General features: G+C 40.8%; 1 protein-coding gene across 1 annotated transcript; it reads right to left on the reverse strand.

The window, feature by feature from the left end:
* Window positions 1-2,357: 2,357 nt before the first annotated feature.
* On the reverse strand, window positions 2,358-24,144 carry LOC112103824 (collectrin). The gene is made up of 6 exons (XM_024195775.1): window positions 24,078-24,144; window positions 23,620-23,678; window positions 16,709-16,794; window positions 8,615-8,731; window positions 6,371-6,565; window positions 2,358-2,514 (listed from the first exon to the last, which is right to left on the reverse strand). The coding sequence occupies exons 1-6, from the start codon at window positions 24,142-24,144 to the stop codon at window positions 2,358-2,360; spliced, it is 681 nt and encodes a 226-aa protein (XP_024051543.1).
* Between the last annotated feature and the right edge of the window lie 1,309 nt (window positions 24,145-25,453).

Genomic DNA, 25,453 nt, shown 5'->3' on the forward strand with positions numbered 1-25,453 from the left:
ATCCTATGGAATAGATCTTGAAAGTGCCTGAAGTTGTCGGCAGATATAGAGGATGGAGGCATAATTGCCTCGTCAGATAAGGAGGAGGAAAAATGTAAAGTTGGGGGAGCCTCCTCTTCCTACTCTTCCTCCTCAGTTGGTATCAGTGGCGGTTTGACTTCCTGAGGGTGAGAGACCAATGGAGAAGGGAGAGGTGTATGTCTCTGGCTTTGCTCTCTGCGAAGGTTCCCAAATTGTGCCCTGTACCTGGCCTAAGGGTCCCAATATGGTCAGTTTGGTGGGAATGACACATGTGGCTGCATCCATGGTGGCCCTGCCAGGATTGGGAGTCAGAGGTAGTCCGCATATAGTGAGGATAAGCTGGTGCAATTTGTCCAGTAGTCGAGGGAACAATGGAGCCCTCGTCCTCCTTCTCCTCTTCCTCCTCCTTACTGGGAAGGGAAGTGTTGTCCTCGGCAGAGAGAGGGAGGAACGCCGTGAGTCCAGGGAGGAGGGTAGAAATGGGGGGAAGTTCCGTCGAAGAAGCAGAGACTCGGGAGTGTCAGATACCAGAGGTCTTTAAGGTATCTGAAGTCGTGTGGAAGGGGAAGGAGCATCATCAGTGCGGTTGTAATGCATGGTGATGGAGAGAAAGTGTATGTCCCTGATGTTTCAGAAGATGGCACAAGAGATTTGGCTGGTGCCAATGACTTGGCCGGTACCGAAGACTTGCCTGGTGCCGAAGATTTTGGAGTTGATGATTCGGTCAGTGCTGGTGACTTGGCTGGTGCCAACTATTTTGATGGTCCCAAGGACTTACTCGGTGCCAACAGCTTCGTCGGTACCAGAAATGGCATTGGTGCCATAGCTCCTGCAAGCGGGCTGCCTTGGTCCCCACAGCTGGGAAATGACGCCGAGGGCTGAAGGTGCCCGGACAAGATCATTAGACCATTTCTTTGATCCAGTACCAGAGGTATTCAGATGAGCCCTGGAGCTATGTCCCCTGTGGGATGAGGTTGAAGCCACTGACCTAGCTAGGGATGGTGTTCTGGAGGGCTGAGCCTCAGAGTTTGAGGAGAAGGAAGCCTGTTTCTTGTTATCTGCATGATCACGGATGACTTTCTCTTCACAGGACATGGAGAGTGGGGGTCGGCAGACAATCTGGCAGAGCATTAAGGCTTCTCTGGGGAAGAGTCCGGGCCCGGGTCCAATCCTGGATGTAGTGATTTCTCCATGAGGAGAAGTTTCAATCTAATATCCCTATTCTTTCTAGCTCTGGGTTTCAGGCCGAGGCAGTGAGAACACTTGAGGGACATGTCCCTCTCCCAGACAGTGGATACACTGTGGGTGGATGTCCATTATCGAGAAGGCGGCCCCGCACGAACGCACCTCTTATACTTGGGAGAGCTGGGCATAAGGGTGAAGGGAAAAGGGCTTCCCAGTCTGGAAGGCGGGAAGTGGGATAAATGGAAACCTAAGCTATGAGAATAACTGTAAAGATAAAGTTAAAACAAAAAACAATTTTTTTATAGATAGATGTTGAAAGAAGAAGAGGAAAATACTAACTACTCTATCAGGTAAGGAACTATCTATGAGGAGCAGCGAGCTCTGCTAGCGGCTTCCGTCCCAGACCAAAGGTAATAAAGAAGGAACTGGGGCTGTCTGTCTGACCAAACAGTGGTATATATATATATGTCCTGTGCACAGTGTGAGAGAGACAAGATGCACACGTGCAGTCCTACGGGCACTTCTGGTGAAGATCTCCGATACCAGGCGCAGGAGACACTGCCGCACCTACAACGGAGCACCAATAGGGACATCACTTTAAGAAGAACAATGAACTAGTCATAATGATGTCTTTAAATAATCGTTAATAACTAAGCATCTGATGTAAGACAGCCTTCAACCTCATTCCACCACACACTTCTTGAAAATGTTTAATGAACAATTGAGTGTTTTCCTTTGTTTTAGCTTTGTAATACAGTTTTGTGTGTTTGTGTTTTATCAAGGAAAGTTTCTCTCAAGGGAAAATAACTGACAAGGTTAGGACAAGCAGGTGCCGGGGGGCGGCCAATGAAGAGGGGGGCGGCATGTCCGGCCGTTCGGCGGCAATTCGGTGGCGGGGCCATCACTCCCTCTCGCAGCGAAGGACCTGCTGCCGAATTGCTGCCGTAGACTGAAGCGGCGGTAGAGCTGCCGCCGATCGCGATCGTGGATTTTTATTTTTTTATTTTTGGTGCTTGGGGCGGCAAAAACTCTAGAGCCGGCCCTGCTGACAAGTCATATTTTTCTTGCCTTAATGCTTGACATTCATCAGTCATGACTACATAGAGTTAGTGCAGTCTCTCTCAAAGAAGCCAAAAAGAAACTGTGACATTTCATAGTGGTGTGAACCGTTCATCATCTGCTGCGTAGACTCCATTAATCTGGCCTGCTTTTAAATCTAGTATATCACAGGGAATCCCATTTTCTGTTGTCACTGGTGTGTCACATTTGTCTTCTAAATCTCCTGTCTCTGCAGACTCATTGTTATTTCTAAAAAGGAATAACAAAATTACATTACTGCAATCAAAGTGTACCATTCAACAAAGACTGGACATAAGAAAAATAGTTTAGCATGCACTTTTATTAAGAAGTTTACAACACACTATATACAAAGAGGCATAGTCTACTCATCTGAAGATAGGAATGGGAGTCAGAAATTCCTAAGTAAATTCTAATATCACTTTCACCCTGGCTCCCTTCTGTTGCCTCACTTAACTTCTAGACCTCAGTTTCCCCTTCTGTAAAATGGCTTGGAGGAGGGTGAAAAATAGAAAAGGAAAACAAAGAATAAAATACACATTCATATACTTAATAGATTTCAAGGCTATAAGGGGCCACCATGATCATTTAGTCTGACCTACTGCATAATACAGGCCATAGATTTCACTCAATGATTCCTGCATCTAGCCCAACAACTTGACTTAAAGACACGTTAGATGTTAGAGAATATATGCACCACATTTCTTGGTAATCTATTCCAATGGTAAGTTTCTCCCACTGTTCTAAATTTGTATCTTATGTCCAGTTCAAACTTCACTAGCTTTAACTTCCAGCCATTGGATCTTTGGCTGCTAGATTAAATAGCAATATGTCTTGCATACTTTCACTTTTCCAGACTCAAACTCTGATACCAACCATAATAAAATAGGTGCTGAAGAAAATGATCTAAACTGACAAACTGTAAGCAAATTTAGTCAACAATGACTATATAGTTCCTTTAATTTCCATATTTATTTTGACCTTGAGACCTGCTGATTCATAGCTGAAAAAACCTGCTGTACTTTACAGACTGCAGCATCAGCAACTTAGAATGATAAGAAACTCACAGGTTAGCTACAGTATTTCTTCCAATCCCATAACACATTGTGACAACCTGACTCAGTACTTATACATCAGTAATATTAACAATAATAAAACTTTACTGGCCTGCGAGAGATACTTGGAGTTTAGAGACCTGCTAAAAATAAATGAGAGTGGGTAATAAACTCCTCTCCTCCTGCTTGTGACATGCTTCTGGGGTTGTCTCTCCTAGCTTGGAAATGAGACAAGTCTATTAGCAGAGAAGGAGATGACGTGCTGCCATGGTGATAGAGCTAACACATTGGAAACCAGGCTTATGAGGGACTGGAGAGAGAGTCTGTTCAGTATGGGCCTGATCCAGCTCCCACTGAGATCAGTGCCCAAACTGCCACTGATTTCAATAGAGAGGAAAATTGAGCCCTATAATGAGAGGACCTGAAGCTAGAGCTAGATGGTTCTTGGAGTTGTATGTGGGGGCAGTAGATCTTGAATATTACTCACCAAGGCCCTGATTGAGAAAAGCATCCTTATTTGGGACAGCACTGAAGCATGTGCTTCACTTCAATGAGACTTAATAAGTCCTACTGAAGTTAAACACATGCTTACATGCTGTCCTGAACAGGGATGGATTTAAACACATGCTTACATACTTTACTGAATCAGGGCCTAAACTGCCGTACATTGCTCACTCTGTAAAGGCCTGATCCAAAGACCACTGAAGTAAAAAGAGCCAGATTTTCAAATACTCAACACCTATAAGGGGGGCTAGATTTTTGAAAGCACTCCAAAGGAAGCAACTCCCAGTGTGATACCCAACAAGCTGAGCTCCTTTGAAAATCTGGTCCCAAGTGCCTGTCTCTTCCCTTGGGAAGCAAAGTGGCCCAAACATTCCCTGTAACCCTTAAATCCTCCCAGCAGTGGACAGGAACAAACACATTTGTTTTTCCTCATATTCAACTCCCTTCAACCACTGTTGGCTTGAAAGTAGGATAGAATTCAAACATGAGCTGAGTTTGTGTTTTGCTGAGAAAAGATGATAGTGAAAAGAAGACAAGGTGAGCAGAGAGCAAAAGAATCTAATGAAAATATAAGGGCAAGCGATGGAGCAGAGAATGGGCAGGATGAAAAACAAATTTAGAGAAGAGGAAGAAGCGGAGAAGGGAAAAGAAAAATATTCTAAATAAAACAAATTAAACAGTATATACCATATATAGGGACCCCTCCTGTGCCAGCCTACTTATTTTTGAGAAGGAGGAAGGAGATGGTGGTGTGTGTCTTTTGTCCCTAATCTACAGAACAGGCTTCCCATTAACTAGAGAATCATGATTACTTATTATTATCATTATTAATTTGTATTACAGTAGGGCCTTGAGGCCCAAACGGGGATCATGGCCCCACTGTGCTAGTCACTGCTCACATGCACAGTATGAGACAGTCCCTGCCTTGAGGAACTTACAGTCTAAGTAGACAAGACAGTCAGAGGATGAGATACGGAAGTATTATTATCCTAGATGTACAGAAGGGGTAATTTCTGTAAGGGTAACAGAGAGATTAAAGCTCAGGACCTCAAAAGGATTTAGGTGTTTAACTCCCATTGATTTCAGGGGAGTTCATTGATGCCCAAGATCACACCAGAAGTTTGTGGCAGAGCTAAGAACTGGACCCAGATCTTCTGAATCTCAGGTCAGTGCCTTAACCACAAGAACAGCATTCATTCATTGGCTAGGTTTTGTTCTTGTTGTTTAAAACAGGGATGGGATTAGATGGGGAAGAGTTTCACAAATTCATACCAGTCTTCTGAATCCAAAAAAATAATTTGAAAGCCTCACCAAACCTCCAACTCCATAGGGTTCACTCAACACTAGCAGTATATGTTATTTTTACCCAGTTGTTTCAACCTCTTTGCCTAAAATGAGGCATTTTTATACTGGGGAAATCTCTGCAACATCTCAGTCTTCACACATAAATCCATTTACATTGGATTATTCGTGAAATTTTTTTTTTTTTTTTTTTTTTCCATTTTGTTATTTGCTAATGTTTAAGCTATCCAGCTGTCAACAAGAGTTTGTACTTTCCCAATCTATCTCTGATTCCTGTTTGAGCCTGCAATGAAATCATAATGCTTGTGACAACATATCAATGTCCATAATGATCATAGTCAAATAAAGGATGTTCTCTTCACTGTATGATCAAGCAGGAGAGTCTCAGATGAGCTTAGAGATGTCCTTATCTAAGTACAACTATCTGAAATAACAGCAAGTAGGAACAGAATGGGAGCCGGGGGTCAAACCCAAGGCTCCACCCACTCCCTTCCCCTCTCTATCCCCATGAACTCACTGGCTCACAGCAGCAAGTATCAAGTAAGTAACCCTTACTAGGACTGCCATGGCTACGATGCACTGAACACTATGACTGGTGCTGCAATATGAGCAGGGTAGTAAGGAGAGGGGAGACAACTACTCCTTACTCTACTGCATAGCCATGATAATCTAGTCTCATGGCGAGTCCAATCTGGAATTGACCATGTGAGATGCTGAGCTCCTAGAACTCCTCATGAAGTGAATGGGAGCTGAGGCCATACACTGACTTACAGGATCAGGCCCTTTTAAAATTTCAGTCAAGTAGCCCTTCAGTCATTGGTCTGCCCTGCGAGTGGCTCCTGAATCTGCACAAATCAGGAGCAGAGTTTTAAATCTGCCAGTCTTAAAAATCAGTAGCCACAATCATTGCCAGCCTTTTCCCCTCTCACATGCCTTATCTCTGACAGGAGACCTACCTGCAGCACGGGGGCTGGCAGCAAATAAACTCCTTGTAAAGCAATCATCTTTATTAACAAGGCCTCCAAGATCACATTCTTACCTTGAGTTAACAACTCCACAGTCCAAAATAACAACACCTGCCCTTTTAAAGGACAGATATCCTCAACTGGGGAGAAAAGGCTGCTATTGTTTCTTTGTAACCAATGTGAACTGCAGAATGATCCAACTCTAACACTTCTAGTTCACTTAATTCACTAACAGTTGGTTAAAACAAAAGCACAGCTTACTTTTTGCGTTGCCGGATTCCTGAAACAACGAGGAAAAGAATTGCAGCCACAACGAGGCAAAGAACAACACCAAACACAATAACCCAGACAGGCACAGTGGGTTCAATGGGTGGTGATAAAGTGGAGGAAATTTTCAAGAACTGGAGCGTGTTGTCTGTCAGTAGGAAAGCACTGTTGATTCTGTTTCTGTTCATCCTTTAAAAAAATACAAAACACAACACAAATGATAAACACATTTATAAATGAAAAGACAATGAGGAAAATATAGCCCTGATGTAGGCAGTACAACTCTGGCAGGGCTGAATGTGGCCCAATATGAAGTTTTTAGGCTGCATACATTGCATAGCCATTGTCACTGATCCCTATATATCCTGTGCAGGGTGTTAGCCACAAGACTCCCATATGCAACTGTTTGAAAGCTTAGGGGATAAGGACGAGACTTTATATTATCACTGTTAATGTATTTATTATATTACTAATTGATTCTGCTTTGGGTCATGCATAGACTCTCATGAGATGGAATATGTAAAAAACAAATGGAATTGTCGCTAAAACAAATTTTATTATTATACCCAGGGCCGGCTCCAGGCACCAGGCACCCAAGCTGGTGCTTGGGGCGGCACCTGGAGGGGGGCGGCGCGGCGGCCGCCGGGGAGAGCGGGGCCACAGCAGGGCTCGCCGCCCTGCCCCCGGCGCTCTGGCCGTGGGGGGGGGGGGGGGGGGGGGGCCGGCCCCCCGCGGGGGCCCCCCCCCCCCCCCCGGGGGCCCCGGCCCCCCCCCCCCCGGGGGGGGGGGGGGCAGGGGCCGGAGGCTTTTTCGCCTGGGGCGGCGAAAAAGCCAGAGCCAGCCCTGATTATACCTATTAATTAGTATAATTATCATCAAAGGAGGAATCTTGCACTTGTCAGATGTTGATTTTGATTCATAACACTGAATAGATTTTGCATGTCCAACTTAGATTCAGCATACTGTAAGCAAAAGTAGTTCAATACTGAGCACAGGAGTTCTCATTCTGTAGAGAATTTTGTTTCTTATCTCTAACCTACTGATAGGAATTTAAACATTTTTAAAAGCATATACTCTTCTTTAGTAGGTGAGAGACAACAGTTAAAAACCAAACATGTTATAACAGCATCCAATTTCTGTGGCAAACAGTGCCTATAAAAGACTTACTGTAAATCAGCTTATGCTACCGAATGTATCAAAGAACAACAGAAATGAATTAAAAAATGGTACATTCCAACACTCTTAGCAAGTTTCAGTGAATAAATAACCTCCTTTGCCCACTAATGCACTGAAGTTGTTGCTGGGTATCTCTGTAGGAAATAGTTTAATCTGCTCAGAAGCTTAAAGTTAATCTTTCCAAAAGAACGCATACTCATTCATCAGGAATTAGGTATTACGCCTTTGCAAAGATAACATGGTTTTTAAAGACAAAGTGCAGTATATTTAAAAACAATGGGTCTATTTTTCATTTGATGCTTGGGAAACATATGTGGGTAACTCTATTTATGGGAGTTACCCTTGCAAAGGCCTTGTGAACACATCGTAAACTGTTGAGGTCTGATAACCTATTTTTCTTCTCTTCCTATGCAGCTCCATATTATTGTTTTTCTAGCTTTAGAGCATGATTTTTAATGGGAAAGTGGGATAACTTATGCTACACTGTATTGTGTGCAAATGGTGCTCATCTACTACAGTGACAGGCTTCCCACAAAGACCTAAGATAAAAAGAATGTGAGCATTGGATTATTTGCTTGGGCTGACAGTGCAATATGAAACGGGAACATTCAGCACTAAAAGCATGAGCCTCTGTTACTTGAACTAAAAGTACTAAATCTCCTGTCTGGGAGCTGTAGCAGACTCTGTGGATCAGCCATTAGAGGGGCATGTGCAACACACACTGAACAGTAGGCTACAGTCAGAGCTCATCATGTCTAGACATCATGAGAACCCACAGTTAAAAAAAAAAAGACACCTTTCAAAGTTGCAATCAACCTCCCAAAGGCTCACACATTACAAGAAGAGTTCAAAGAGATTGTTCTCCCTCAGCCATATATAACGCCTTTTAATCTCACATGCATGTAGGAAGAAGAGTACAGACCCCATTGTGTTTAACTATAAACTAATTCATGTAATTAAAAAACACAGAGTGCTAGTTCATACGGCCTGAGACACAGGTCCACATTAAGAAAACATCTTTGGTTGCCAAGGAAGAGTCAGAGGGAGGGACAATTACTTTACCTTATGGCTGCCTCTACTTCACTTCCAGGAACAGTTGTCACATTTCTGGCAGAGTCTGTGACCACAAACCAAAATGACACCCTCTCTGTCATATTGCAAAGCAGCACATTGGAAATTCTGTGAACATTTAAAACAAAATGAAGTCATTGTAAAATAAGTAAGTACGTACTCAAGTGATGCATGTTATCACTGTATTTCGCAGTGTTTTAGTCTAAGGAGAAAAATCTTTTAGAAAAGGAAATTATTAGTTTCTGTTAATCTAATAAGAAAGAACGAGAAAGAAATACTGGTCATATTTTCTATCCTCCAATACAGTAACAAAACAATAACAAAATAACTGTATTTATAGAGGCTTTATTTTATTTTTAAAAACATTTTATAGCCATATCATCACCGTCATCTCACCACTAGGAAATGTGTTTTCAACCATATATATATGTAGGGCCAGCTTAGTGGGGCAGGGACCATATTTTTGTTCTGTGTTTGTATAGCACCCATCACAATGGGGTCCTGGTCCAAGACTGGGACTCCTAGGGGCTAAGGCAATAATAATAATAATAATAATAATTAATAATAGTGTACAGCTAGGACTATGACATCAGGAGCAGATTCCCTAAAGTTGCCATAAGGAGGTGCACATTGTACTTCCTTGCCCCAGTATGGTCCCTTGTATCTCAGGGAGGATTGTGGAAAGAAGAGATTTTATTTCCACTTGGAACTCCATAGGCGCTCCTGGTGCAGGAGATGCCTTCGGGAGTGCTGAATCAGTGCACCTGCCAGCTGCCCCGGCCATACCCACTTTCCAACCAGTGTCAGTCATCTTTCTGGGGCTGTGTTCGTTCCCTGTGCCGCCACTGAAAGAAGGGAGGCTGTGGACTCTTTGTCTGACTGCAGCCTCCTCTACAGACTTTTGATCTTGAACCTCTCTGAGACGGTTTATGCCAGAAAAAGACAGCCTAGCCCTGCAAATGAATCTAGCTCCCTGGTCACTTGCTGTAGTGGGAGTTGAGTGGATTGTGGAGGCAACGGGCTAAGTTTACTAGGGACTGTTAAACCTCAAATCATTCTAGCACTGACCCATAGCGTTTAGGTTATGTTCAGCTACATTTAACGTTCTAGAGACAGAAACATTCAAGTGGATGTGAAGCAGTTATTGGAAGCTTTGTATGCAATCAGATTTTCATGAGTTGCTACATAAAATTGAGTCTGAACATGTCTTTAAAATTTAGCTTTTTGATATTCGTATACTTATCAGTAATTCATAATGAAAATACCATTAGAAATACATGAAGGATTAAAATCCGACAGGAATTTAAAGTATATCTGATAGTAGCCGACTTTGTATTCCGAAAATAAAATTCTGGCCCCAGACTGCTGAGACTCCAGTATCTGAACAGATTTTAGGTGGCATTTGTGTAAGCAGCTGTTCTGAGCAAGTGGCACTTGCAGATCAAACTCAAGAGTAAGGGCCCAGATTTACTTCCACTGAATTTCCTGGGCTGGTTAACACCGGCAGTAATTCAGCATAGCGCTGGCAAGTCTCCACACACAAGTGCCCTGGCAGTTCCCCACTGGGAGGATGGCACTACCAGCCCTCATGTGGAGTGAATCCCTATGGCCATGTATGCAGTAATTATAATGCCCAGTATTTATTATTATTTTGCCATTGGTTCCTCCTCATTTTTATGGCTTAGCCCATCCTTCTTAAAAAACAAGTTTTAACATTTCTTCCCCTCTGGTTTTCTAGTGGGATATATTTCCTTCTGCAAACAGCTACCCACAACAGAGTACTGTAAATGTTCATAGTGACATCTGCTGGCTGATCAGAAAAATAATTAAATGATTTCCATCTCTATTTATTTCATTAACAGGCAAATGCAATTATTAATATTTTTAATAGTTGAGCAGCAAGACTCATGAAAACAGGTACATTTTACTTCCTTTGAGCTCCCTGTTATGTATAAAATCCTTGCATGATTATAATCATCCAGAACTTGGCTCCACTGCCACTCTTCATCAACAGAATCTGAGAGTAGCAAATCCTTCTAGGCTTTGAAAAGAATGAAGCTGTTGTTCATGGGAGTTTCAAGTAGGCTGAGTAAATACCAAGATGGACTACAGTGCAACACATACCAGTTCACATCTTTTCACAGCATGGTTATCATACTCTTATATATACCATTTCCCATTCCCACGTGTGATAATTCATACTGTGCTGTAACATTATATGTAGCTAACAGTCAGAATCTGTTCAGACTGAAAAACTTGCCTTCATTATGTAAATTACCATGATGTAAATTTGTAAACATATGTTATGATGTGAATATTTTTTTATTAATTGCAACATTTTATTAAGGTAAAGTTACAATAAAACTGCCTTCTGTGTTAGAAATAGTTAGCAAGTGTCAATATTTTGCCACGGAGATGATAGATGAATCTTAATGTTAGAATGACATACTGGACCAGCTCTTAGGACCCACAGTATGTGCACTGGCAAATCTCACCAGTGTTTTTTTTTTTAAATATACGACAATAAATTATTATTATGTGTATTCTTGTAGCACCTAAGAGCCTTAGTCATGGACCAGGACCCCATTGTGCTAGGCACTGCACAGACACAGAACAAAAGACATGCCCTGCCCTAAGTGCTTACAATCTAAGTCATAGTTTCCTCCAGATCAGTGAGCAGAAAGGACAAAAACTTGTAAGTTTCTTAGTCAGGGGGCGAAGTAACTTCTCTTCTGGGGGAGTTACCGGATTGTCAGGGAATACAAGAAAGGGGCAGGGAGCCAAAAGGCAGTGCAGAGGCACAGAGCTTCTGTGCAGACCCTGTCCTCTACTGGATCATAGGAGAACCACAGAATTTGGGTTCTTCTGAGCCCCTTGCTCTGACATTTTCAAGGCAGCAGACCCTTCTCCCCCCCCCCCCCCCCCCCCCCGCAGAACCTTCTGGACACTATGAGGATTTTTCTGTGAAGAGTAACCAGCAGGGCCAAAATACTCATCTTGACATAATCAGTTCAAATCTGAGATCACACGAACACTTGTAATTCCATTTCCAAATAGTCAAAATATTTTAAATACGGATGTGATCCTTGTGTGGAAGATAGAGAACAAAGTTTGGTTTTGTGTGGCAGGTCAATGAAACATACTGCAGATATTTAAATATAGGTGTGATAAAAGATACAGCAACAACTGATTCTGCTATTTGATTGAAAGTAAATGTTCTCACATTCTTTATGTGCTAAAGATTAACTTGTCTCCAACACAAAAGAGATGAATATTATTTCAAACAAGTCACAGATTAGGGAAACCAGGGTTACCAACACAAATTACAGAGGATCAATTTTTAACACTGCGCGATCAAAGGTTGGTTTATGTAGTTCAGTAATGTCTATATTTCAAAGTGAATTACAAGGCCCTATTGAGAAGGAAATCAAGGATTTGTGCCTCTGTTGGAAAAGTTAAACTTTTCAATAAACATTCTATTATTATAGAATACTCAAATGGGTAGCGTGATTTTTCTGTCTCACACAACTTTGTCAATTTAATATGTCTTTAAAGTGTTAAGCACAAATCAGTGGCTTAGTTTTAAAATTCTAGTTTAATAAATTTTAGATTGAAATTTGAATTTAATGGGAACCTGCTCAGACATCCTGACATAAAGTAAAGTCTAAACAGGGCTTAATAGTAACCTACTAGGGGCAGAAATGGGCACCTACTGCTGGCCTATTGCCATTTCCTATGCCAAAAGTTGGTCACCGTAGTGAAGAAAATCCTTTTATCCCTCCTCCAAGAGTCTAGCAAGGGGTCACTTTGAATCCTAGCAGGTAGGGTGTTCTGACTATGCTGATCCACTCACTATTCATCTCTCATGTCCTTGAAGAGTACGAATCAGGTTGGAGAGTTAATGAAGCCCTGAAACTGCTGTAGGAGCTATGTAGCATCTCTCATGCTGCTCAGTGACCTTGTAGCAATGATTCTTTCCCCTCCCAGATCATCCCCCTCTGTGCACAGCCAATATACTTGCAAGGGGAACATGGATTTGGACCTTCATGCAAAAACGTAATCCTTCAATCATTCTCTGTTCCTGTGATTTCATAAATCTTTGATCAATTGTGTACAATGTCTCATATTTGTTTAAATCTAGACCATAACATGCCTCAATGGTAATCAGCTAGTTTTTCTTTTTATGATACTGAGTGACTCATGGTGAATCTTCTACAACCCCTAATGAAAATTCATTGACATTTTGCCAGTAAAATCACTGAAACTGTAAAATGGAATTTAAACAGGTTATCTAATCATATAATTTACTGGCACAAAAGTTACATTGCTATATTAAAAGAACCCTACCCGATAAAGAAAGTGGAAACATTCTGTAACTTCAACACAACATTTTAATTGGTCTAATATGACACATTACAGTACATTGATTCTCCTTTAACAATGTAGCACCAAAGAATTATTCCTTTTCCAATGACACACAAAACCTCACCTCCAAGCAAGCAACAACACTGGCACAAAATGGCACACACCGGGGGGTCGGCAGTACGACCTAGTGATCGGAACAAGAGCCTGGCCTAGTGGTTGGAGCAGAACCAAGGGACAGAGTTGGAGGTATGGTCAGGAGACAGGTCAATGGCCAGAGCCAAAACAGAAGCAAAAAGTAGAACTGGGGAGGTGGTCAGGAGATAAGACAGTGGTCGGGGCCAGTTCTGAGGAATGGAGGGACAAGGACTGGAGCAGAGCAGACAAGGTTTGGAGCAAGGGCTGGTGCAGGAAGCAGGTGTGGCACAGCTGCGGGCGTGGAACACATTGTGCAGCCACTGTGCTATTGTTGCTACAAGGCTTAAATGGTGATCTGTTGGCCCTTCTGTCCAAAAAGGGAGCACAGTCACTTAGTGAGGGTTTTATTGGGCCCAGCCAAGTTCATTGGATTGCTAGGAGGCCACACCTGGAGCCAGCTGAAGTCCTGACACGAAAGTATAGATTATAATACTTTCTGTGGGCCTTGATTCTTTTTTTCACCTACAATGGTATAAATGAGCAATAACTTAATTGAAGTGAATATGGAATTTAATAGAGAATGACAACTGTTCTACCAAGTATATAAATTAATCAATAGGACTCCATAGCAGAAATTCAATTCTGTATTAAAACTGATAGGTAGATTTAAAAATGTCTATGGAAAAGATTTTTTTCCACAAGGGGAATTATTTTGGTGTCAAACTGGCCTAAGTGAAAGGAGAAACTGTCACAGTATTTCCCTACAGACAAGCTAGAAGGGCATATTGAGTGGGGTCCCGCAGGGATCAGTTCTGGGTCCAGTTCTGTTCAATATCTTCATCAATGATTTAGATAATGGCATAGAGGGTACACTTATAATGTTTGCGGATGATACCAAGCTGGGAGGGGTTGCAAGTGCTTTGGAGGATAGGATTAAATTGCACAATGATCTGAACAAACTGGAGAAATGGTCTGAAGTAAATAGGATGAAATCCAATAAGGACAATGCAAAGTACTCCACTTAGGAAGGAACAATCAGTTGCACACATACAAAATGGGAAACAGCTGCCTAGGAAGGAGTACTGTGGAAAGAGATCTGAGGGTCATATTGGATCACAAGCTAAATATGAGTCAACAGTGTAACACTGTTGCAAAAAAAGAAAACATCATTCTGAGATGTATTAGCAGGAACGTTGTATGCAAAATATAAGAAGTAATTCTTCCACTCTGCTATCCGCTGATTAGGCCTCAACTGGAGTACTGTGCTCAGTTCTGGCTGCCATATTTCAGGAAAGATTTGGACAAATTGGAGAAAGTCCAGAGAAGAGCAACAAAAATGATTAAAAGTCTAGAAAATGTGACCTATGAGGGAAGATTGAAAAAATTGGGTTTGCTTAGTCTGGAAGAAGCCTGAGGGGAGACACGGTAACAGTTTTCAAGTACATAAAAGGCTGTTACAAGGAGGAGGGAGAAAAATTGTTCTTCTTAACCTTTGAGGGTAGGACAAGAAGCAGTGGGCTTAAATTGAAGCAAGGGCAGTTTAGGTTGGACATCAGGAAAAACTTCCTAACTGTCAGGGTGGTTAAGCACTGGAATAAATTGCCTAGGGAGGTTCTGGAATCTCCGTCATTGGAGATTTTTAAGAGCAGGTTAAACAAACATCTCTCAGGGATGGTCAAGACTCCAGATAATACTTAGTGCTGCCTTGAGTACAGAGGACTGGACTAGAAGACCCATCAATGTCACTTCCAGTCCTACACATCTATGATTCTATTTGAGCAGTAGGTTCTGTAAATTCCCAAGGCAGATAAAAACTTAAGCCCATTTGGTATCAGCATCATAATTTTTCTGCTTCCAAGTCAACTTACTATTATTTTTATTGCTATTAGCATGGCATGCAACTAGCAGTGATGTCAGCAGGGGGTGGAGCTTAAATGCCTCTCCCTTGTTTTTTCCCCAGGTGGATGAAATTGCCACATTTGAAGAAAAAAATTATGAAAACAGGGTTTGTATCAAAAATAAGTAAGAAGTGAATCTTCATGGACCATAAGTCTCATAAGCTGGAAAAGCGAACAATCCTGAAAAAGCTTTACAGGTCACTTTTAATGATTTGTTTACTTCAACTCATTTGCTCTGAGTAGCATTCATGTTGTTTGCAATGATGTAAAATAACAGAAGCATGCTGTCACCTGACTTGTTCCTGTGGAACCTGAGGAAAGCAATGGTGGTACATACCAGATATGGCTCTCTAGCTTAAAGGACAGCTTCTTACAAATCAGAATGAAATTGTAATGAACCAACATCTCAATTATGGATGGGAGTTGTTCTATTTAAAACCCAGTACTGTAGCTGCAATCAGATATCATATGACTCAGATTAGCTAATCTCTTTGCAAATATGGAAAACGCTTCATCAGACTCAGTGCCAGCCAGGGCCAGCTTTTCTTAAAAGTAAATCTAAAGCCTGGTCTCAGTAATGTACTAGAACTGCAGACATTTCTGTTTATATTCATAAACAAAAAAAATATAGGATACCAAAATATCTTTATATTGTTTTCATCTCTAAGGAGGAGGTGAGCATATTAAAGACATAGGAACTGCCATACTGACACTGACCAAAGACCTATCTAGTCTAATAGCCTGTCTGATGACAGTAGCCAATACCAGAAATTTGAGAGGAAGTTATAATACTCAATAACATGGGGGAGATTTTCTCCTGACTCCAGCTGGTAATCAGCTTATGCCCTGAAGTGTGAAATCTGAAGCTTTTTCCTGATAGAGTGTAAGGTAATTGGGAAGTTGTACTCTTAGGGACAGATAACCCTCCAAATTCTGATAAGTGTGTCATTGTATATCACTCTTGTCTTCTTTTCTCACAAGCATCTCTGTGTCTTCTTGCATGCTGGCCTTTCTGCCATCTTGTCTATGAGATGCAAAGGGGAGTATAGGTAACCAACGACAAAAAAGGGAACTGAGCCTCTATCATCATGCCTACCTGAGAAATAACACTGCATTTCTCATTGCTGTCACCCTTGTTCTTTCTTTCCCCTTCCTCCAACTCTTGGCTGTTCAGAACCTTCACTTATGGTGTCATGTTACATTTAAGGCCAAATTCTCTGCTGGTTTAATAGGTGCAGCTCCACTGAAGCCAACTAACTAATTTACGGCAACAGAGAATTTGGCCCATAGATTGTACACTGCTTGGGGCAGAGATCATAAACCGCCTAGCACATATTAGAATGGCAAAATAATAATAATAATGGCATTGCAGTATGCTGGTTCTACATAGTGTTTATTTCTATAACTTCTCTATGTCAAAATAGGTTCCATCATAAGCAATATTGTAAACATGTATATTATAGACTCACTCATAGACTTTAAGGTCAGAAGGGACCATTATGATCATCTAGTCTGACCTCCCGCATGATGCAGGCCACAAAAGCTGACCCACCCACTCTTGGAATAATTCTCTCCCTTGACTCAGCTGTTGAAGTCCCCAAATCATGATTTAAAGACTTCAAGTCGCAGAGAATCCTCCAGCAAGCGACCCCTGCCCCATGCTGCGGAGGACTAAGTATGCACTTACTGAGTTGTTTCTTTGTTGGAATATCTTCTCATTGCAAAAGCCACCATTGCCTTGAACAGATATTCTTCACTTGCATCCCAGGCATACTGTAAAGAAAGATAGAAAATTAACAGTTCTAGCACTAGTACCGGCAGGGAGGGGGGTTGCATGGAGCACTGACCCTGAAACAGTCTATCATTCAAAAAGAAATAAACCTTCCTGATAATGTTATGAAAATAACTTCTTGAATACTGTTTGTTGTGCATAAAGGATTTTTATAGGGCTTGTCAGAAAGTACAATACACAGAACTTTATAACTTTTCAAAAATCTGAATGGACTGAATGCTTACGAAAGTTGCCAGGCTGACAGCACTAGAGATCTAATTTTACTCTTTATCAAAGACTAGGAATACCAGTAGAAGCTTCCCCAAGCTCCACCAAGGTGCCTGGAACCTATCCTGGTCAGATCACCTCTATGAACAAAAGTGAAGTCTACACTCCATGCCCATTCTGTCCTTGGCCTGAACAGGCAGAGAGAGTAGACTTCACTGTCATTCCTAGAGGTGGTCTGAACAGTACAGGGCACAGGCACCTTGGTTAAGTTTGGGGAAGAAGTGCTAGTTGTGATGCTGGTTTCTGAGATATGGACATCTGTACATCATGAAAACAACTCATTTCACACAGGCTATTGAACAGTAATCAGACAGTAGCAACTTTCAGTGAAAACAGACCAAGGCTGGATAGTGACATAGAAATGAAGGACCATTGTCTATACCTCTTTTACAATGAATACATTACTATCTGTACATACAGTTTTCCAAATATCAGGATAAGTATATATATGCTCTCATAGGTAGGTATAATTCTAAATTAAGTTGAATGGAGTTGCACCTGCTTACGTAAGGGCTGAGTTTAACCCATTGTCTTGACACCTGACAGAAAACTGCACTTAACATCATTAGTGTTCTAAGAGCTAAAAACTGAAAGCTTCTAAAAAATTCCTATCTCTGAGTGCATATTAAGCAATAATTGTAACAACGTTCATTGAAACTATAGAACGAAGAGGCTTAAAGTGCAGTTAAACTTCGCAAAATGACTTTGTAAAAAAAAATTGTGTGGGTCCATGTTTATTATTCCTAAATAACTTCATATTGTATTTATTCAGTTTGCTAGTACAACGATTTTTTCCTCTAACTGCCCATTTCTGCGTATCTATTCTAAGATCTGAAAGTCAAGCTGTGTTATTTTTATTCACAAAGTATCAACAGGTTATAAAGATTCTGCAACTGGAACGTAGGGCCAGATTCTCAGCTTGTGTAAAGCGGCATACCTCCACTGACTTCCATGGAACTATGCCCAACTTACACCGGCTGTGAATCTGAGCCTTCTTTATTAATTATTGATTGTGTGTCAGACAGAAAAGAATTCAGCTAACCCTTCCATGGATGTATTGGCTAAACAGTGGTAAAGGGTAAAAAGTAGTAAAAATTAACTCTGAGTAAGAAGATGTCATTTTACATAGTCAATTTGCTGATCATAACTGCACTTGGAAAGCAGGGCTGCTCAGAGTATTCAGGGGGCCCGGGGCAAAGCAATTTTCAGGGGCCCCTTCCATAAAAAAAATTGCAATACTATAGAATACTATATTCTCGTGGGGGCCCCTGTGGGGCCCGGGGCAAATTGCCCCACTTGCCCCCCCCCCGGGCGGCCCTGTTGGAAAGGATTGCAGAATTAAAGTTAAAGCAAAGAAAATGTTAGGACAGATTAGGATATTCAGCTAAAGGAAAACATATTTTAACCACTGGGCATGTTATTTTACATTTCAATATAGCCACAAAGTAACCACAAGTACATTTCTAGACAGTGGGTGAAATCCTAGCCCCATTACATTCAATGGCATACCTCCCAGCGTTTCCAATGGTGTTGGACAGGTCTTGCCCCAGGAGGGGGTGTCAGGTGCTGCCCTGGGGAGTGGGAGGCCCTGGCTGGAGGGAGTTGAGTGCTGCCCCCAGTGCGGGGGGGAGGCTTGGGGAGTTGCAGAACAAGTCTACCCTGGACTCACCCCACAGCAGCGGCTCCTGTCCCACAGGTCTGGACCTGGCTCCCTGCACTCTAATGGGGTAGTAGCCATGCCAAATTTGAGTGGCACTGTGACAGGTGCCATGCTGCCCCTCACCAGGGAGGCAGGCAAGCTGAACCTGAACAGCAGTGTGACCCTGTGTGCCAGGACTCAGGTCGCAATGCCTGGAGTGGGGAGCTGGGCCCAGGCAGCCCCTTGGGACAGGAGCCACTGTATCCATGACAGGAGGTTTCGGGGTCAAAGTGGGACAATCCCAGGAAACCTAGGACTGTTGGGAGGTATGTAGTGGGAGGTTTGCTATTTACTTCAATGGGGCCAGGATTTCACAAAGGTTTTCTATATGCAGACAGAGAAATATACTAGCATGACACAACACTTCTATATATTTTCATTCACAACTCCATACAGGATAACAGATCTTCGTAGGAGTAATAGCAGACCAATGTGGTGAACGTAACATCCCTGAAAAGCAGCTTTCAGAATCTGCTCTGGAAATACTGCTTTGCCTTCAGTGTATGATCGGTCAGGAGCTTCCATTACTTAGCAGAGGGATAGCTCAGTGGTTTGAGCATTGGCCTACTAAACCCAGGGTTGTGAGTTCAATCCTTGAGGAGGCCATTAGGGATCTGGGGCAAAAATCTACCTGGGGATTGGTCCTGCTTTGAGCAGAGGGTTGGACTAAGATGACCTCCTGAGGTCCCTTCTAACCCTGACATTCTAATAATGCTTCTCACTGGATGTTTTAGTGGTTGAGGCCAGAACACTGACAAACTTGCATGGACTAGTCACTGAAAAGGTGTTTTGGGTCCTATGGGCATTCATGGCATTTTCTAAAAGGGATATAAGCAGCAACTGAGGGCCAGCAATACCTAGTTGAGAATGGTAAACAAAGAGGCAGGGTCGGAACATGGTTAAGGGCATGTCTGCTAGTATTTTCAAAAGGCCTCACTGGGATTCCATACACTTACACAAGTCCTGCTGGTCTAGACATGCCTTGGGAATGACAATCTTAACACTCACCACACACATCCCTTGGAGTAGGCTGATGCAGCGCACTTGAGACTTTCGCACTGACTATAGCCTGGTTACAAAAAGCATCAAATACACTGCAGATTATTACTGCACATGTCTGATTTTGTAAGCAAGTAGTTTTTAAGTGAAGTGAAACGTGGGGGTATGCAAGACAAATCAGACTCCTGAAAGGGGTACAGTAGTCTGGAAAGGTTGAGAGCCGCTGGTCTAGGAAACAAGAATGGTGTTAACATACTGTGGTGATACGTGCCAATATAGGAACATAGAACGACAAAATGGTAGTCTGAACAAAGGACTCTCTCCCGAGACCTAAACTTTCTTCCTACAGAACTGATGAAGATGTGAGACAGCAACAACAAAAAGACTGAGACATAAAAATAAAAGATATAGTATAAAAGAACACTGAATGTAGATGAGGACCATACACCTATTTTTCATCATTTTAAGGACATCCGTATTCAAACAACACAGCACTGTTTACAGTGCTAAAAGAAAAGATCTTCCTCTCATTTGTTCATGGAATTACTGATTGACTCACCACACACTATTGCATTTTTTCAGGACAGCTTCAAGAGGAAAAAAATCCCTGTTATATTCATCATTATACCTATTTGCCCAGCTCTCAAGACATCCACATGAGATGCCTTGAAAATAGATGACTATGTAAGCTCTATTGCATGCTAATATAGGTAATAGACGCAGTGCAGCATTACCAAATACATTTATCTTTAAATAGCTGAGTACAAATTTGGTTTGTTTACATACTATTTATGCACATATTGCACTGCTTTGTACAAGAGATATTCTGAACACTTCACTTGCAATTCAGAAAGCAATAGCAGACTATCAGTGAAACAAAACTGCAATATTTAAAACTACAGGTTCTGTGCTGATCAGAGAGCTATTACACATACCATCTTCTATATTCTCTAAAGTAGCAGAGTTATACAGACAGATCTAGCATTCAGAAGGCAGTGTGATGCTTTAGCAGTCTGATTCTATGGGTCAAACTGAGCCTAGACATAAGAAAGCACAACAATCATTGACTTTAACACATATTATATTTATTTACACCATGGTCAATATGGTCCTATTAATTTAACTCTACCACTCTAAATATCTATGTGACTGACAGTCATCAAAAGGATTCGAGTACTGCCAGAGTTCTCAGATTATTTCATCATGTTAAAACCATTTTAATGGATTATCTTGCAGATCACCTCCCTTTCACTGTGTGATCACATGGATCACATTCCCTCCATTGGTGATGAAATAACATCTGTGTGTGAGTTACAGCAATTGCTTACATGGAAAAGAAATATTAGTAAAGCATTTATTGTATTTTCAGCTCCCCTTTAGTGTGATTTAGTAGCTAGAAATAAAGAGGATATACAGTACCATGTGATCAGAGGCTCTCGGGATCACCAATGGTCTAGACCAGTGTTTTTCAACCAGAGGTACATGTACCCCTGGGGGTAAAGAGACGTTTTCCAAGGGGGTACAGCAACTCATCTAGATATTTGCCTAGTTTTACAACAGGCTACATAAAAAGCACTACTGAAGTCAGTACAAACTAAAATTTCATACGAGTTGTTTATACTGTTCTATATACTATACACTGAAATGTAAGTACAATATTTATATTCCAATTGATTTATTTTTAATTATATGGCAAAAATGAGAAAGTAATCAATTTTTCAGTAATAGTGTGCTGTGACACTTGTATTTTTATGTCTGATTTTGTAAGCAAGTAGTTTTTAAGTGAGGTGAAACTTGGGGTATGCAAGACAAATCAGACTCCTGAAAGGGGTATAGTAGTCTGGAAAGGTTGAGAGCCACTGGTCCAGACAACACAGTTTAGGAAACTCAGTAGTAACCTATAATGATCTGAACTAAAGAAAGTAAAAGTATTAATACTATCATATGTATATTACAGTAGCACCAACAGGCCAGCCAGGTCCAGGCTCCATTGTGTGAGGTGCTGTATAAAAATAGTAAATGACGTTCCCTGCACCAAAGAATTAAGTCTCATTCTTGAACATGATAAAGAATGGTGTCTGTCTTTGCTACCATTACAAAATACGTGAAAATAATTGATTACATTATTCTCTATTATTTGTTAGCTCTACTGACCTATATGCTAACCCCCTGGATGTATACATCTTTATGGGTGATCCTGCCATCCAAGATTTAAAGTGCCAGTACTGCTTATAGTCTTGTATCACTGTATATTGCACATTCATCTGAAAATGAATAAAAGAGATTTAAGTAGCAGAGCATCTAATCAATGATGCAATAGGAGACTATATATTTTCCATCTGAAACTTATGTGATTGTATTCTCTCTCCTCCATGTTAAAACTGGAAAGATAGCATTGTGCCCCAAATTATTAAGACTGAATTAATTTTAGAGTATATTGATATCTATTTGAATTTAATTTATTTGCAGACGGCATTAGAAGTGCTGTAAAAAGGTAACCATTCATTGTGCACCCAGAGAAGCGATTATTGACCATCTGGTGATACTTTTGTGTGTCAACAAACTATTCTCAGCAGGTTGTTGATGTAAAAATTATCCTAAATTAGATTGTTACAGGTCTTAGCTTTATTCAAACCTCTCATACTGTGTGAAATAAACTAGAGTTTATTCTGCGTAAAACAACTAGAGGAATACTTTATTATAACAAAAGCCAGAATAAGGGGTACCTTTGGGCTACTGCTTCAGGTCTTAGGTGCTTTGTGATGCAGAACTTAGTAAAATAGTAAAGAGTAGAGTAACTGAAAAAAATATTTATTTGACTATAGTCAGAGAGATGTTATTGTTAAGGGAGAAAACGTGAACTGTCACTTTCATTCTTTGCTCAGAATGGAAACAGTTGTAATCAAGGTGAGTATCAGGTACAATTTCATCATATTTTCTGCTGCAGGATTATGTTATTTTAAATATATTTTTAAAACAATCCAACTTAATCTGTTTTTATTAAAGTTTCTTAGCCAAGGAAAGCTGACTTAAATATTGATTTTCAAAGACAAATACTTTAACATATATCCTGAGGATCTATTCCCTATTTGTTCTGACTGTTGCACTTTCTATCACAATCAAGTCCCTGCTCACACAGATTTAAATTATTTGACATTTCAGTTTTATTTGGGAATAGCTTCCTGTGTCATAAAAAGAGCTTGAGTATCTGCAACAAATACCTTTTACAACATATTATTGTGGCAGTTTATTTCCTAGGCTTCTAGCATAACTGGGTTCTTGTCTTCCAATAAAGAAAAAGATCAAGACATTTCATATCTAATTCAATGTTGAACCCTGTAACATACAGGAGATATACTGTAAGTATTCGAAACTGGGAATGAATTGATGGGTTCTGTCCATCGATCTGAAAGTCTGAAATAAAATCAAAACTAAGGAAGATCTAAGTCTTTTCCTTCTTATCTGCCACCACTTGCTTGCCTTTACCTTTTAGCATTCTCAAGCAGAGCAGCTTTAGCCAAAGTAGGAGAGAGAGAATTTGTCTTTACATTGCACTTTTCATATTGAAGGTACAATATCTCTAAGTGCTTTCCAAAATAATGTACATGGAACATTCTCGTTATGAAGAGGTATGCTTTATACTTACTGTTTTAAAGGACACTTGTTTTAGACTAATGCTATCCTAACCTCAAGAAACTAATACCTGAATTATGACTTGATGGCCAGTTTATTACAGTGAGGACGTCAGTGCAAATTGTCCCCACAGAGATTTTACCATATATATTAGCTCTACTTAGTCAGTTATTCAGTCAGAAAGAATACATGAAGATACTTTACTTACTGCATTATCTCCCAAAGCTGTTTTGATACTAAGCCGTACTTTGAAAGCATTCTGTGCATCTGACACAAAGAAAAAGAAAGCAATAAACATAAAAATAATCTTGGAAAATTGGTTTTTAAATTATTTACTTTTCCAACTGTATTACAGAGCATAGTCTTAAAAGCTTCTAAATGTATCTTAACTTATTACATGATTAGGAGACCTCGACATTGTTAGTGTGAACAAGCCCGGACACAGTGGATTCTCAATGTGGTTTTAACCATGATCTCTTCAGAATAGAATAAGATTGGCTTTAGCAACCTATTCACAAACTCACAAAAGAGGTGAAGGTTCAGAGCAAACACCCTCAAACTCTATAAGAAGTGTTACAAAAATAAGTCTAAGCGGCCAGCTTTGAAAGTGTCCACCAAGTTGAGACATTTAACTGATAAAGGATGAGGCTCAATTGCAAAACTTACCTGGCCTGCAGACCTCAGAATGAACAATGGTAACCAAGGAGAACGCAAGCAGCAAAACCCCTAACATCCTTTCAGAGTGGAAAACTTGTGGCAAAAAGAAAAAAAGGCACCACAGTAAAGCAGTCTTAAACTTTCTGTGACCCAGGATTAAAGCATCAGCAGAAAAAATGAGCAACTAAGTAAAAGGTTTAATAATTAACCCCATTATTTTAGCTAAAACTGTAATTGGAAAGAACCATTTTCTATTTGCTTTTTTCTCTTTAGCAAAGAAAGAGATAAGACACATTTAATTTTCTTCCTCCAAGCTATTTCCTAAAACAATCAGAAAACTTCATATGCTAGCCATAGCTATACTTTCTGGTCTTTTTGGTCTTGATCTCCAACATATACCAAAAAGGTCTGAGATCATAAGGTACTTAATTCAAAGCCAACCTGCAGTCTAGTAGCTGTGTGATGTGCTGTCACTCATAGGATGTGAAGTTGCATTGTGCTGCCATTGTGCAATGTTGACAAGTTCTGAGGGAAACTGCAACCAAGTTTAGCTAGAAGGTTCGATTTGCCTGACAAATGGCCTTAAGATAAACATAAGAACAGCCATACTGGATCAGACCAATGGGCCATCTAGCCCAATATCCTGTCTTCTGACAGTGGTCAATGCCAAGTGCTTCAGAAGGAATGGACAGAACAGGCAATCATCTAGTGATCAACTCCCAGCTTCTAGCAGTCAGAGGCTAGAGACACCCACAGCATGGGGTTGCATCCCTGACCATCTTGACTAATAGCCATTGAAGGACCTATCCTCCATGAACTTTAGTTCTTTTTTGAACCCCATTATATTTTTGACCTTCACAACATCCTCTGGCAATGAGTTCACTGGGTTGACTCTGTATTGTGTGAAGAAGTACATCTTTTTGTTGTTTTAAACCTGCTGCCTATTAATTTCATTGGGAGACTCATGGTTCTTCTGTTACGTGAAGGGGTGAATAACATTTCCTTATTCACTTTTTCCACACCATTCACAATTTTATGGAACTCTATCATATCCCACCTTAGTATCTCCTTTCCAAGCTGAAAAGTTCCAGCCTTTTGAATCTCTCCTCACATGGAAGCTGTTTCAGACCCTCAATCATTTTTGTTGCCCTTCTCGGTACCTTTTCCAATTCTAATATATCTTTTTTGAGATGAGGCAACCAGAACTGCATGCAGTATTCAAGATATGGGCGTACCATGGATTAATATAGTGATATATTTTCTGTATTATTATCTATTCCTTTCCTAATGGTTCCTCACATCCTGTTAGCTTTTTTGACTGCCACTGCATGTTGAGCAGATGTTTTCAGAGAACTATCCACAATGACTCCAAAATCTCTTTCTTG

The sequence above is a fragment of the Terrapene carolina genome, unplaced genomic scaffold, assembly GCF_002925995.2.
Source record: "Terrapene carolina triunguis isolate 2854851 unplaced genomic scaffold, T_m_triunguis-2.0 Scaffold22, whole genome shotgun sequence".
NCBI classification, from domain to species: Eukaryota; Metazoa; Chordata; order Testudines; family Emydidae; genus Terrapene; species Terrapene triunguis.

What these genes read in the sequence shown, in the direction of transcription:
- LOC112103824 (XM_024195775.1), bottom strand. Translation starts at nt 24,144, where the DNA reads ATGTTAGGGGTTTTGCTGCTTGCGTTCTCCTTGGTTACCATTGTTCAT. An exon ending in TCCAACAAAGAAACAACTCA is followed by an intron (nt 8,732 to 16,708) that starts GTAAGTGCATAC and finishes AAATGTTCACAG; the next exon opens with AATTTCCAATGTGCTGCTTT. An exon ending in GAAGTAGAGGCAGCCATAAG is followed by an intron (nt 6,566 to 8,614) that starts GTAAAGTAATTG and finishes ATTTTTTTAAAG; the next exon opens with GATGAACAGAAACAGAATCA.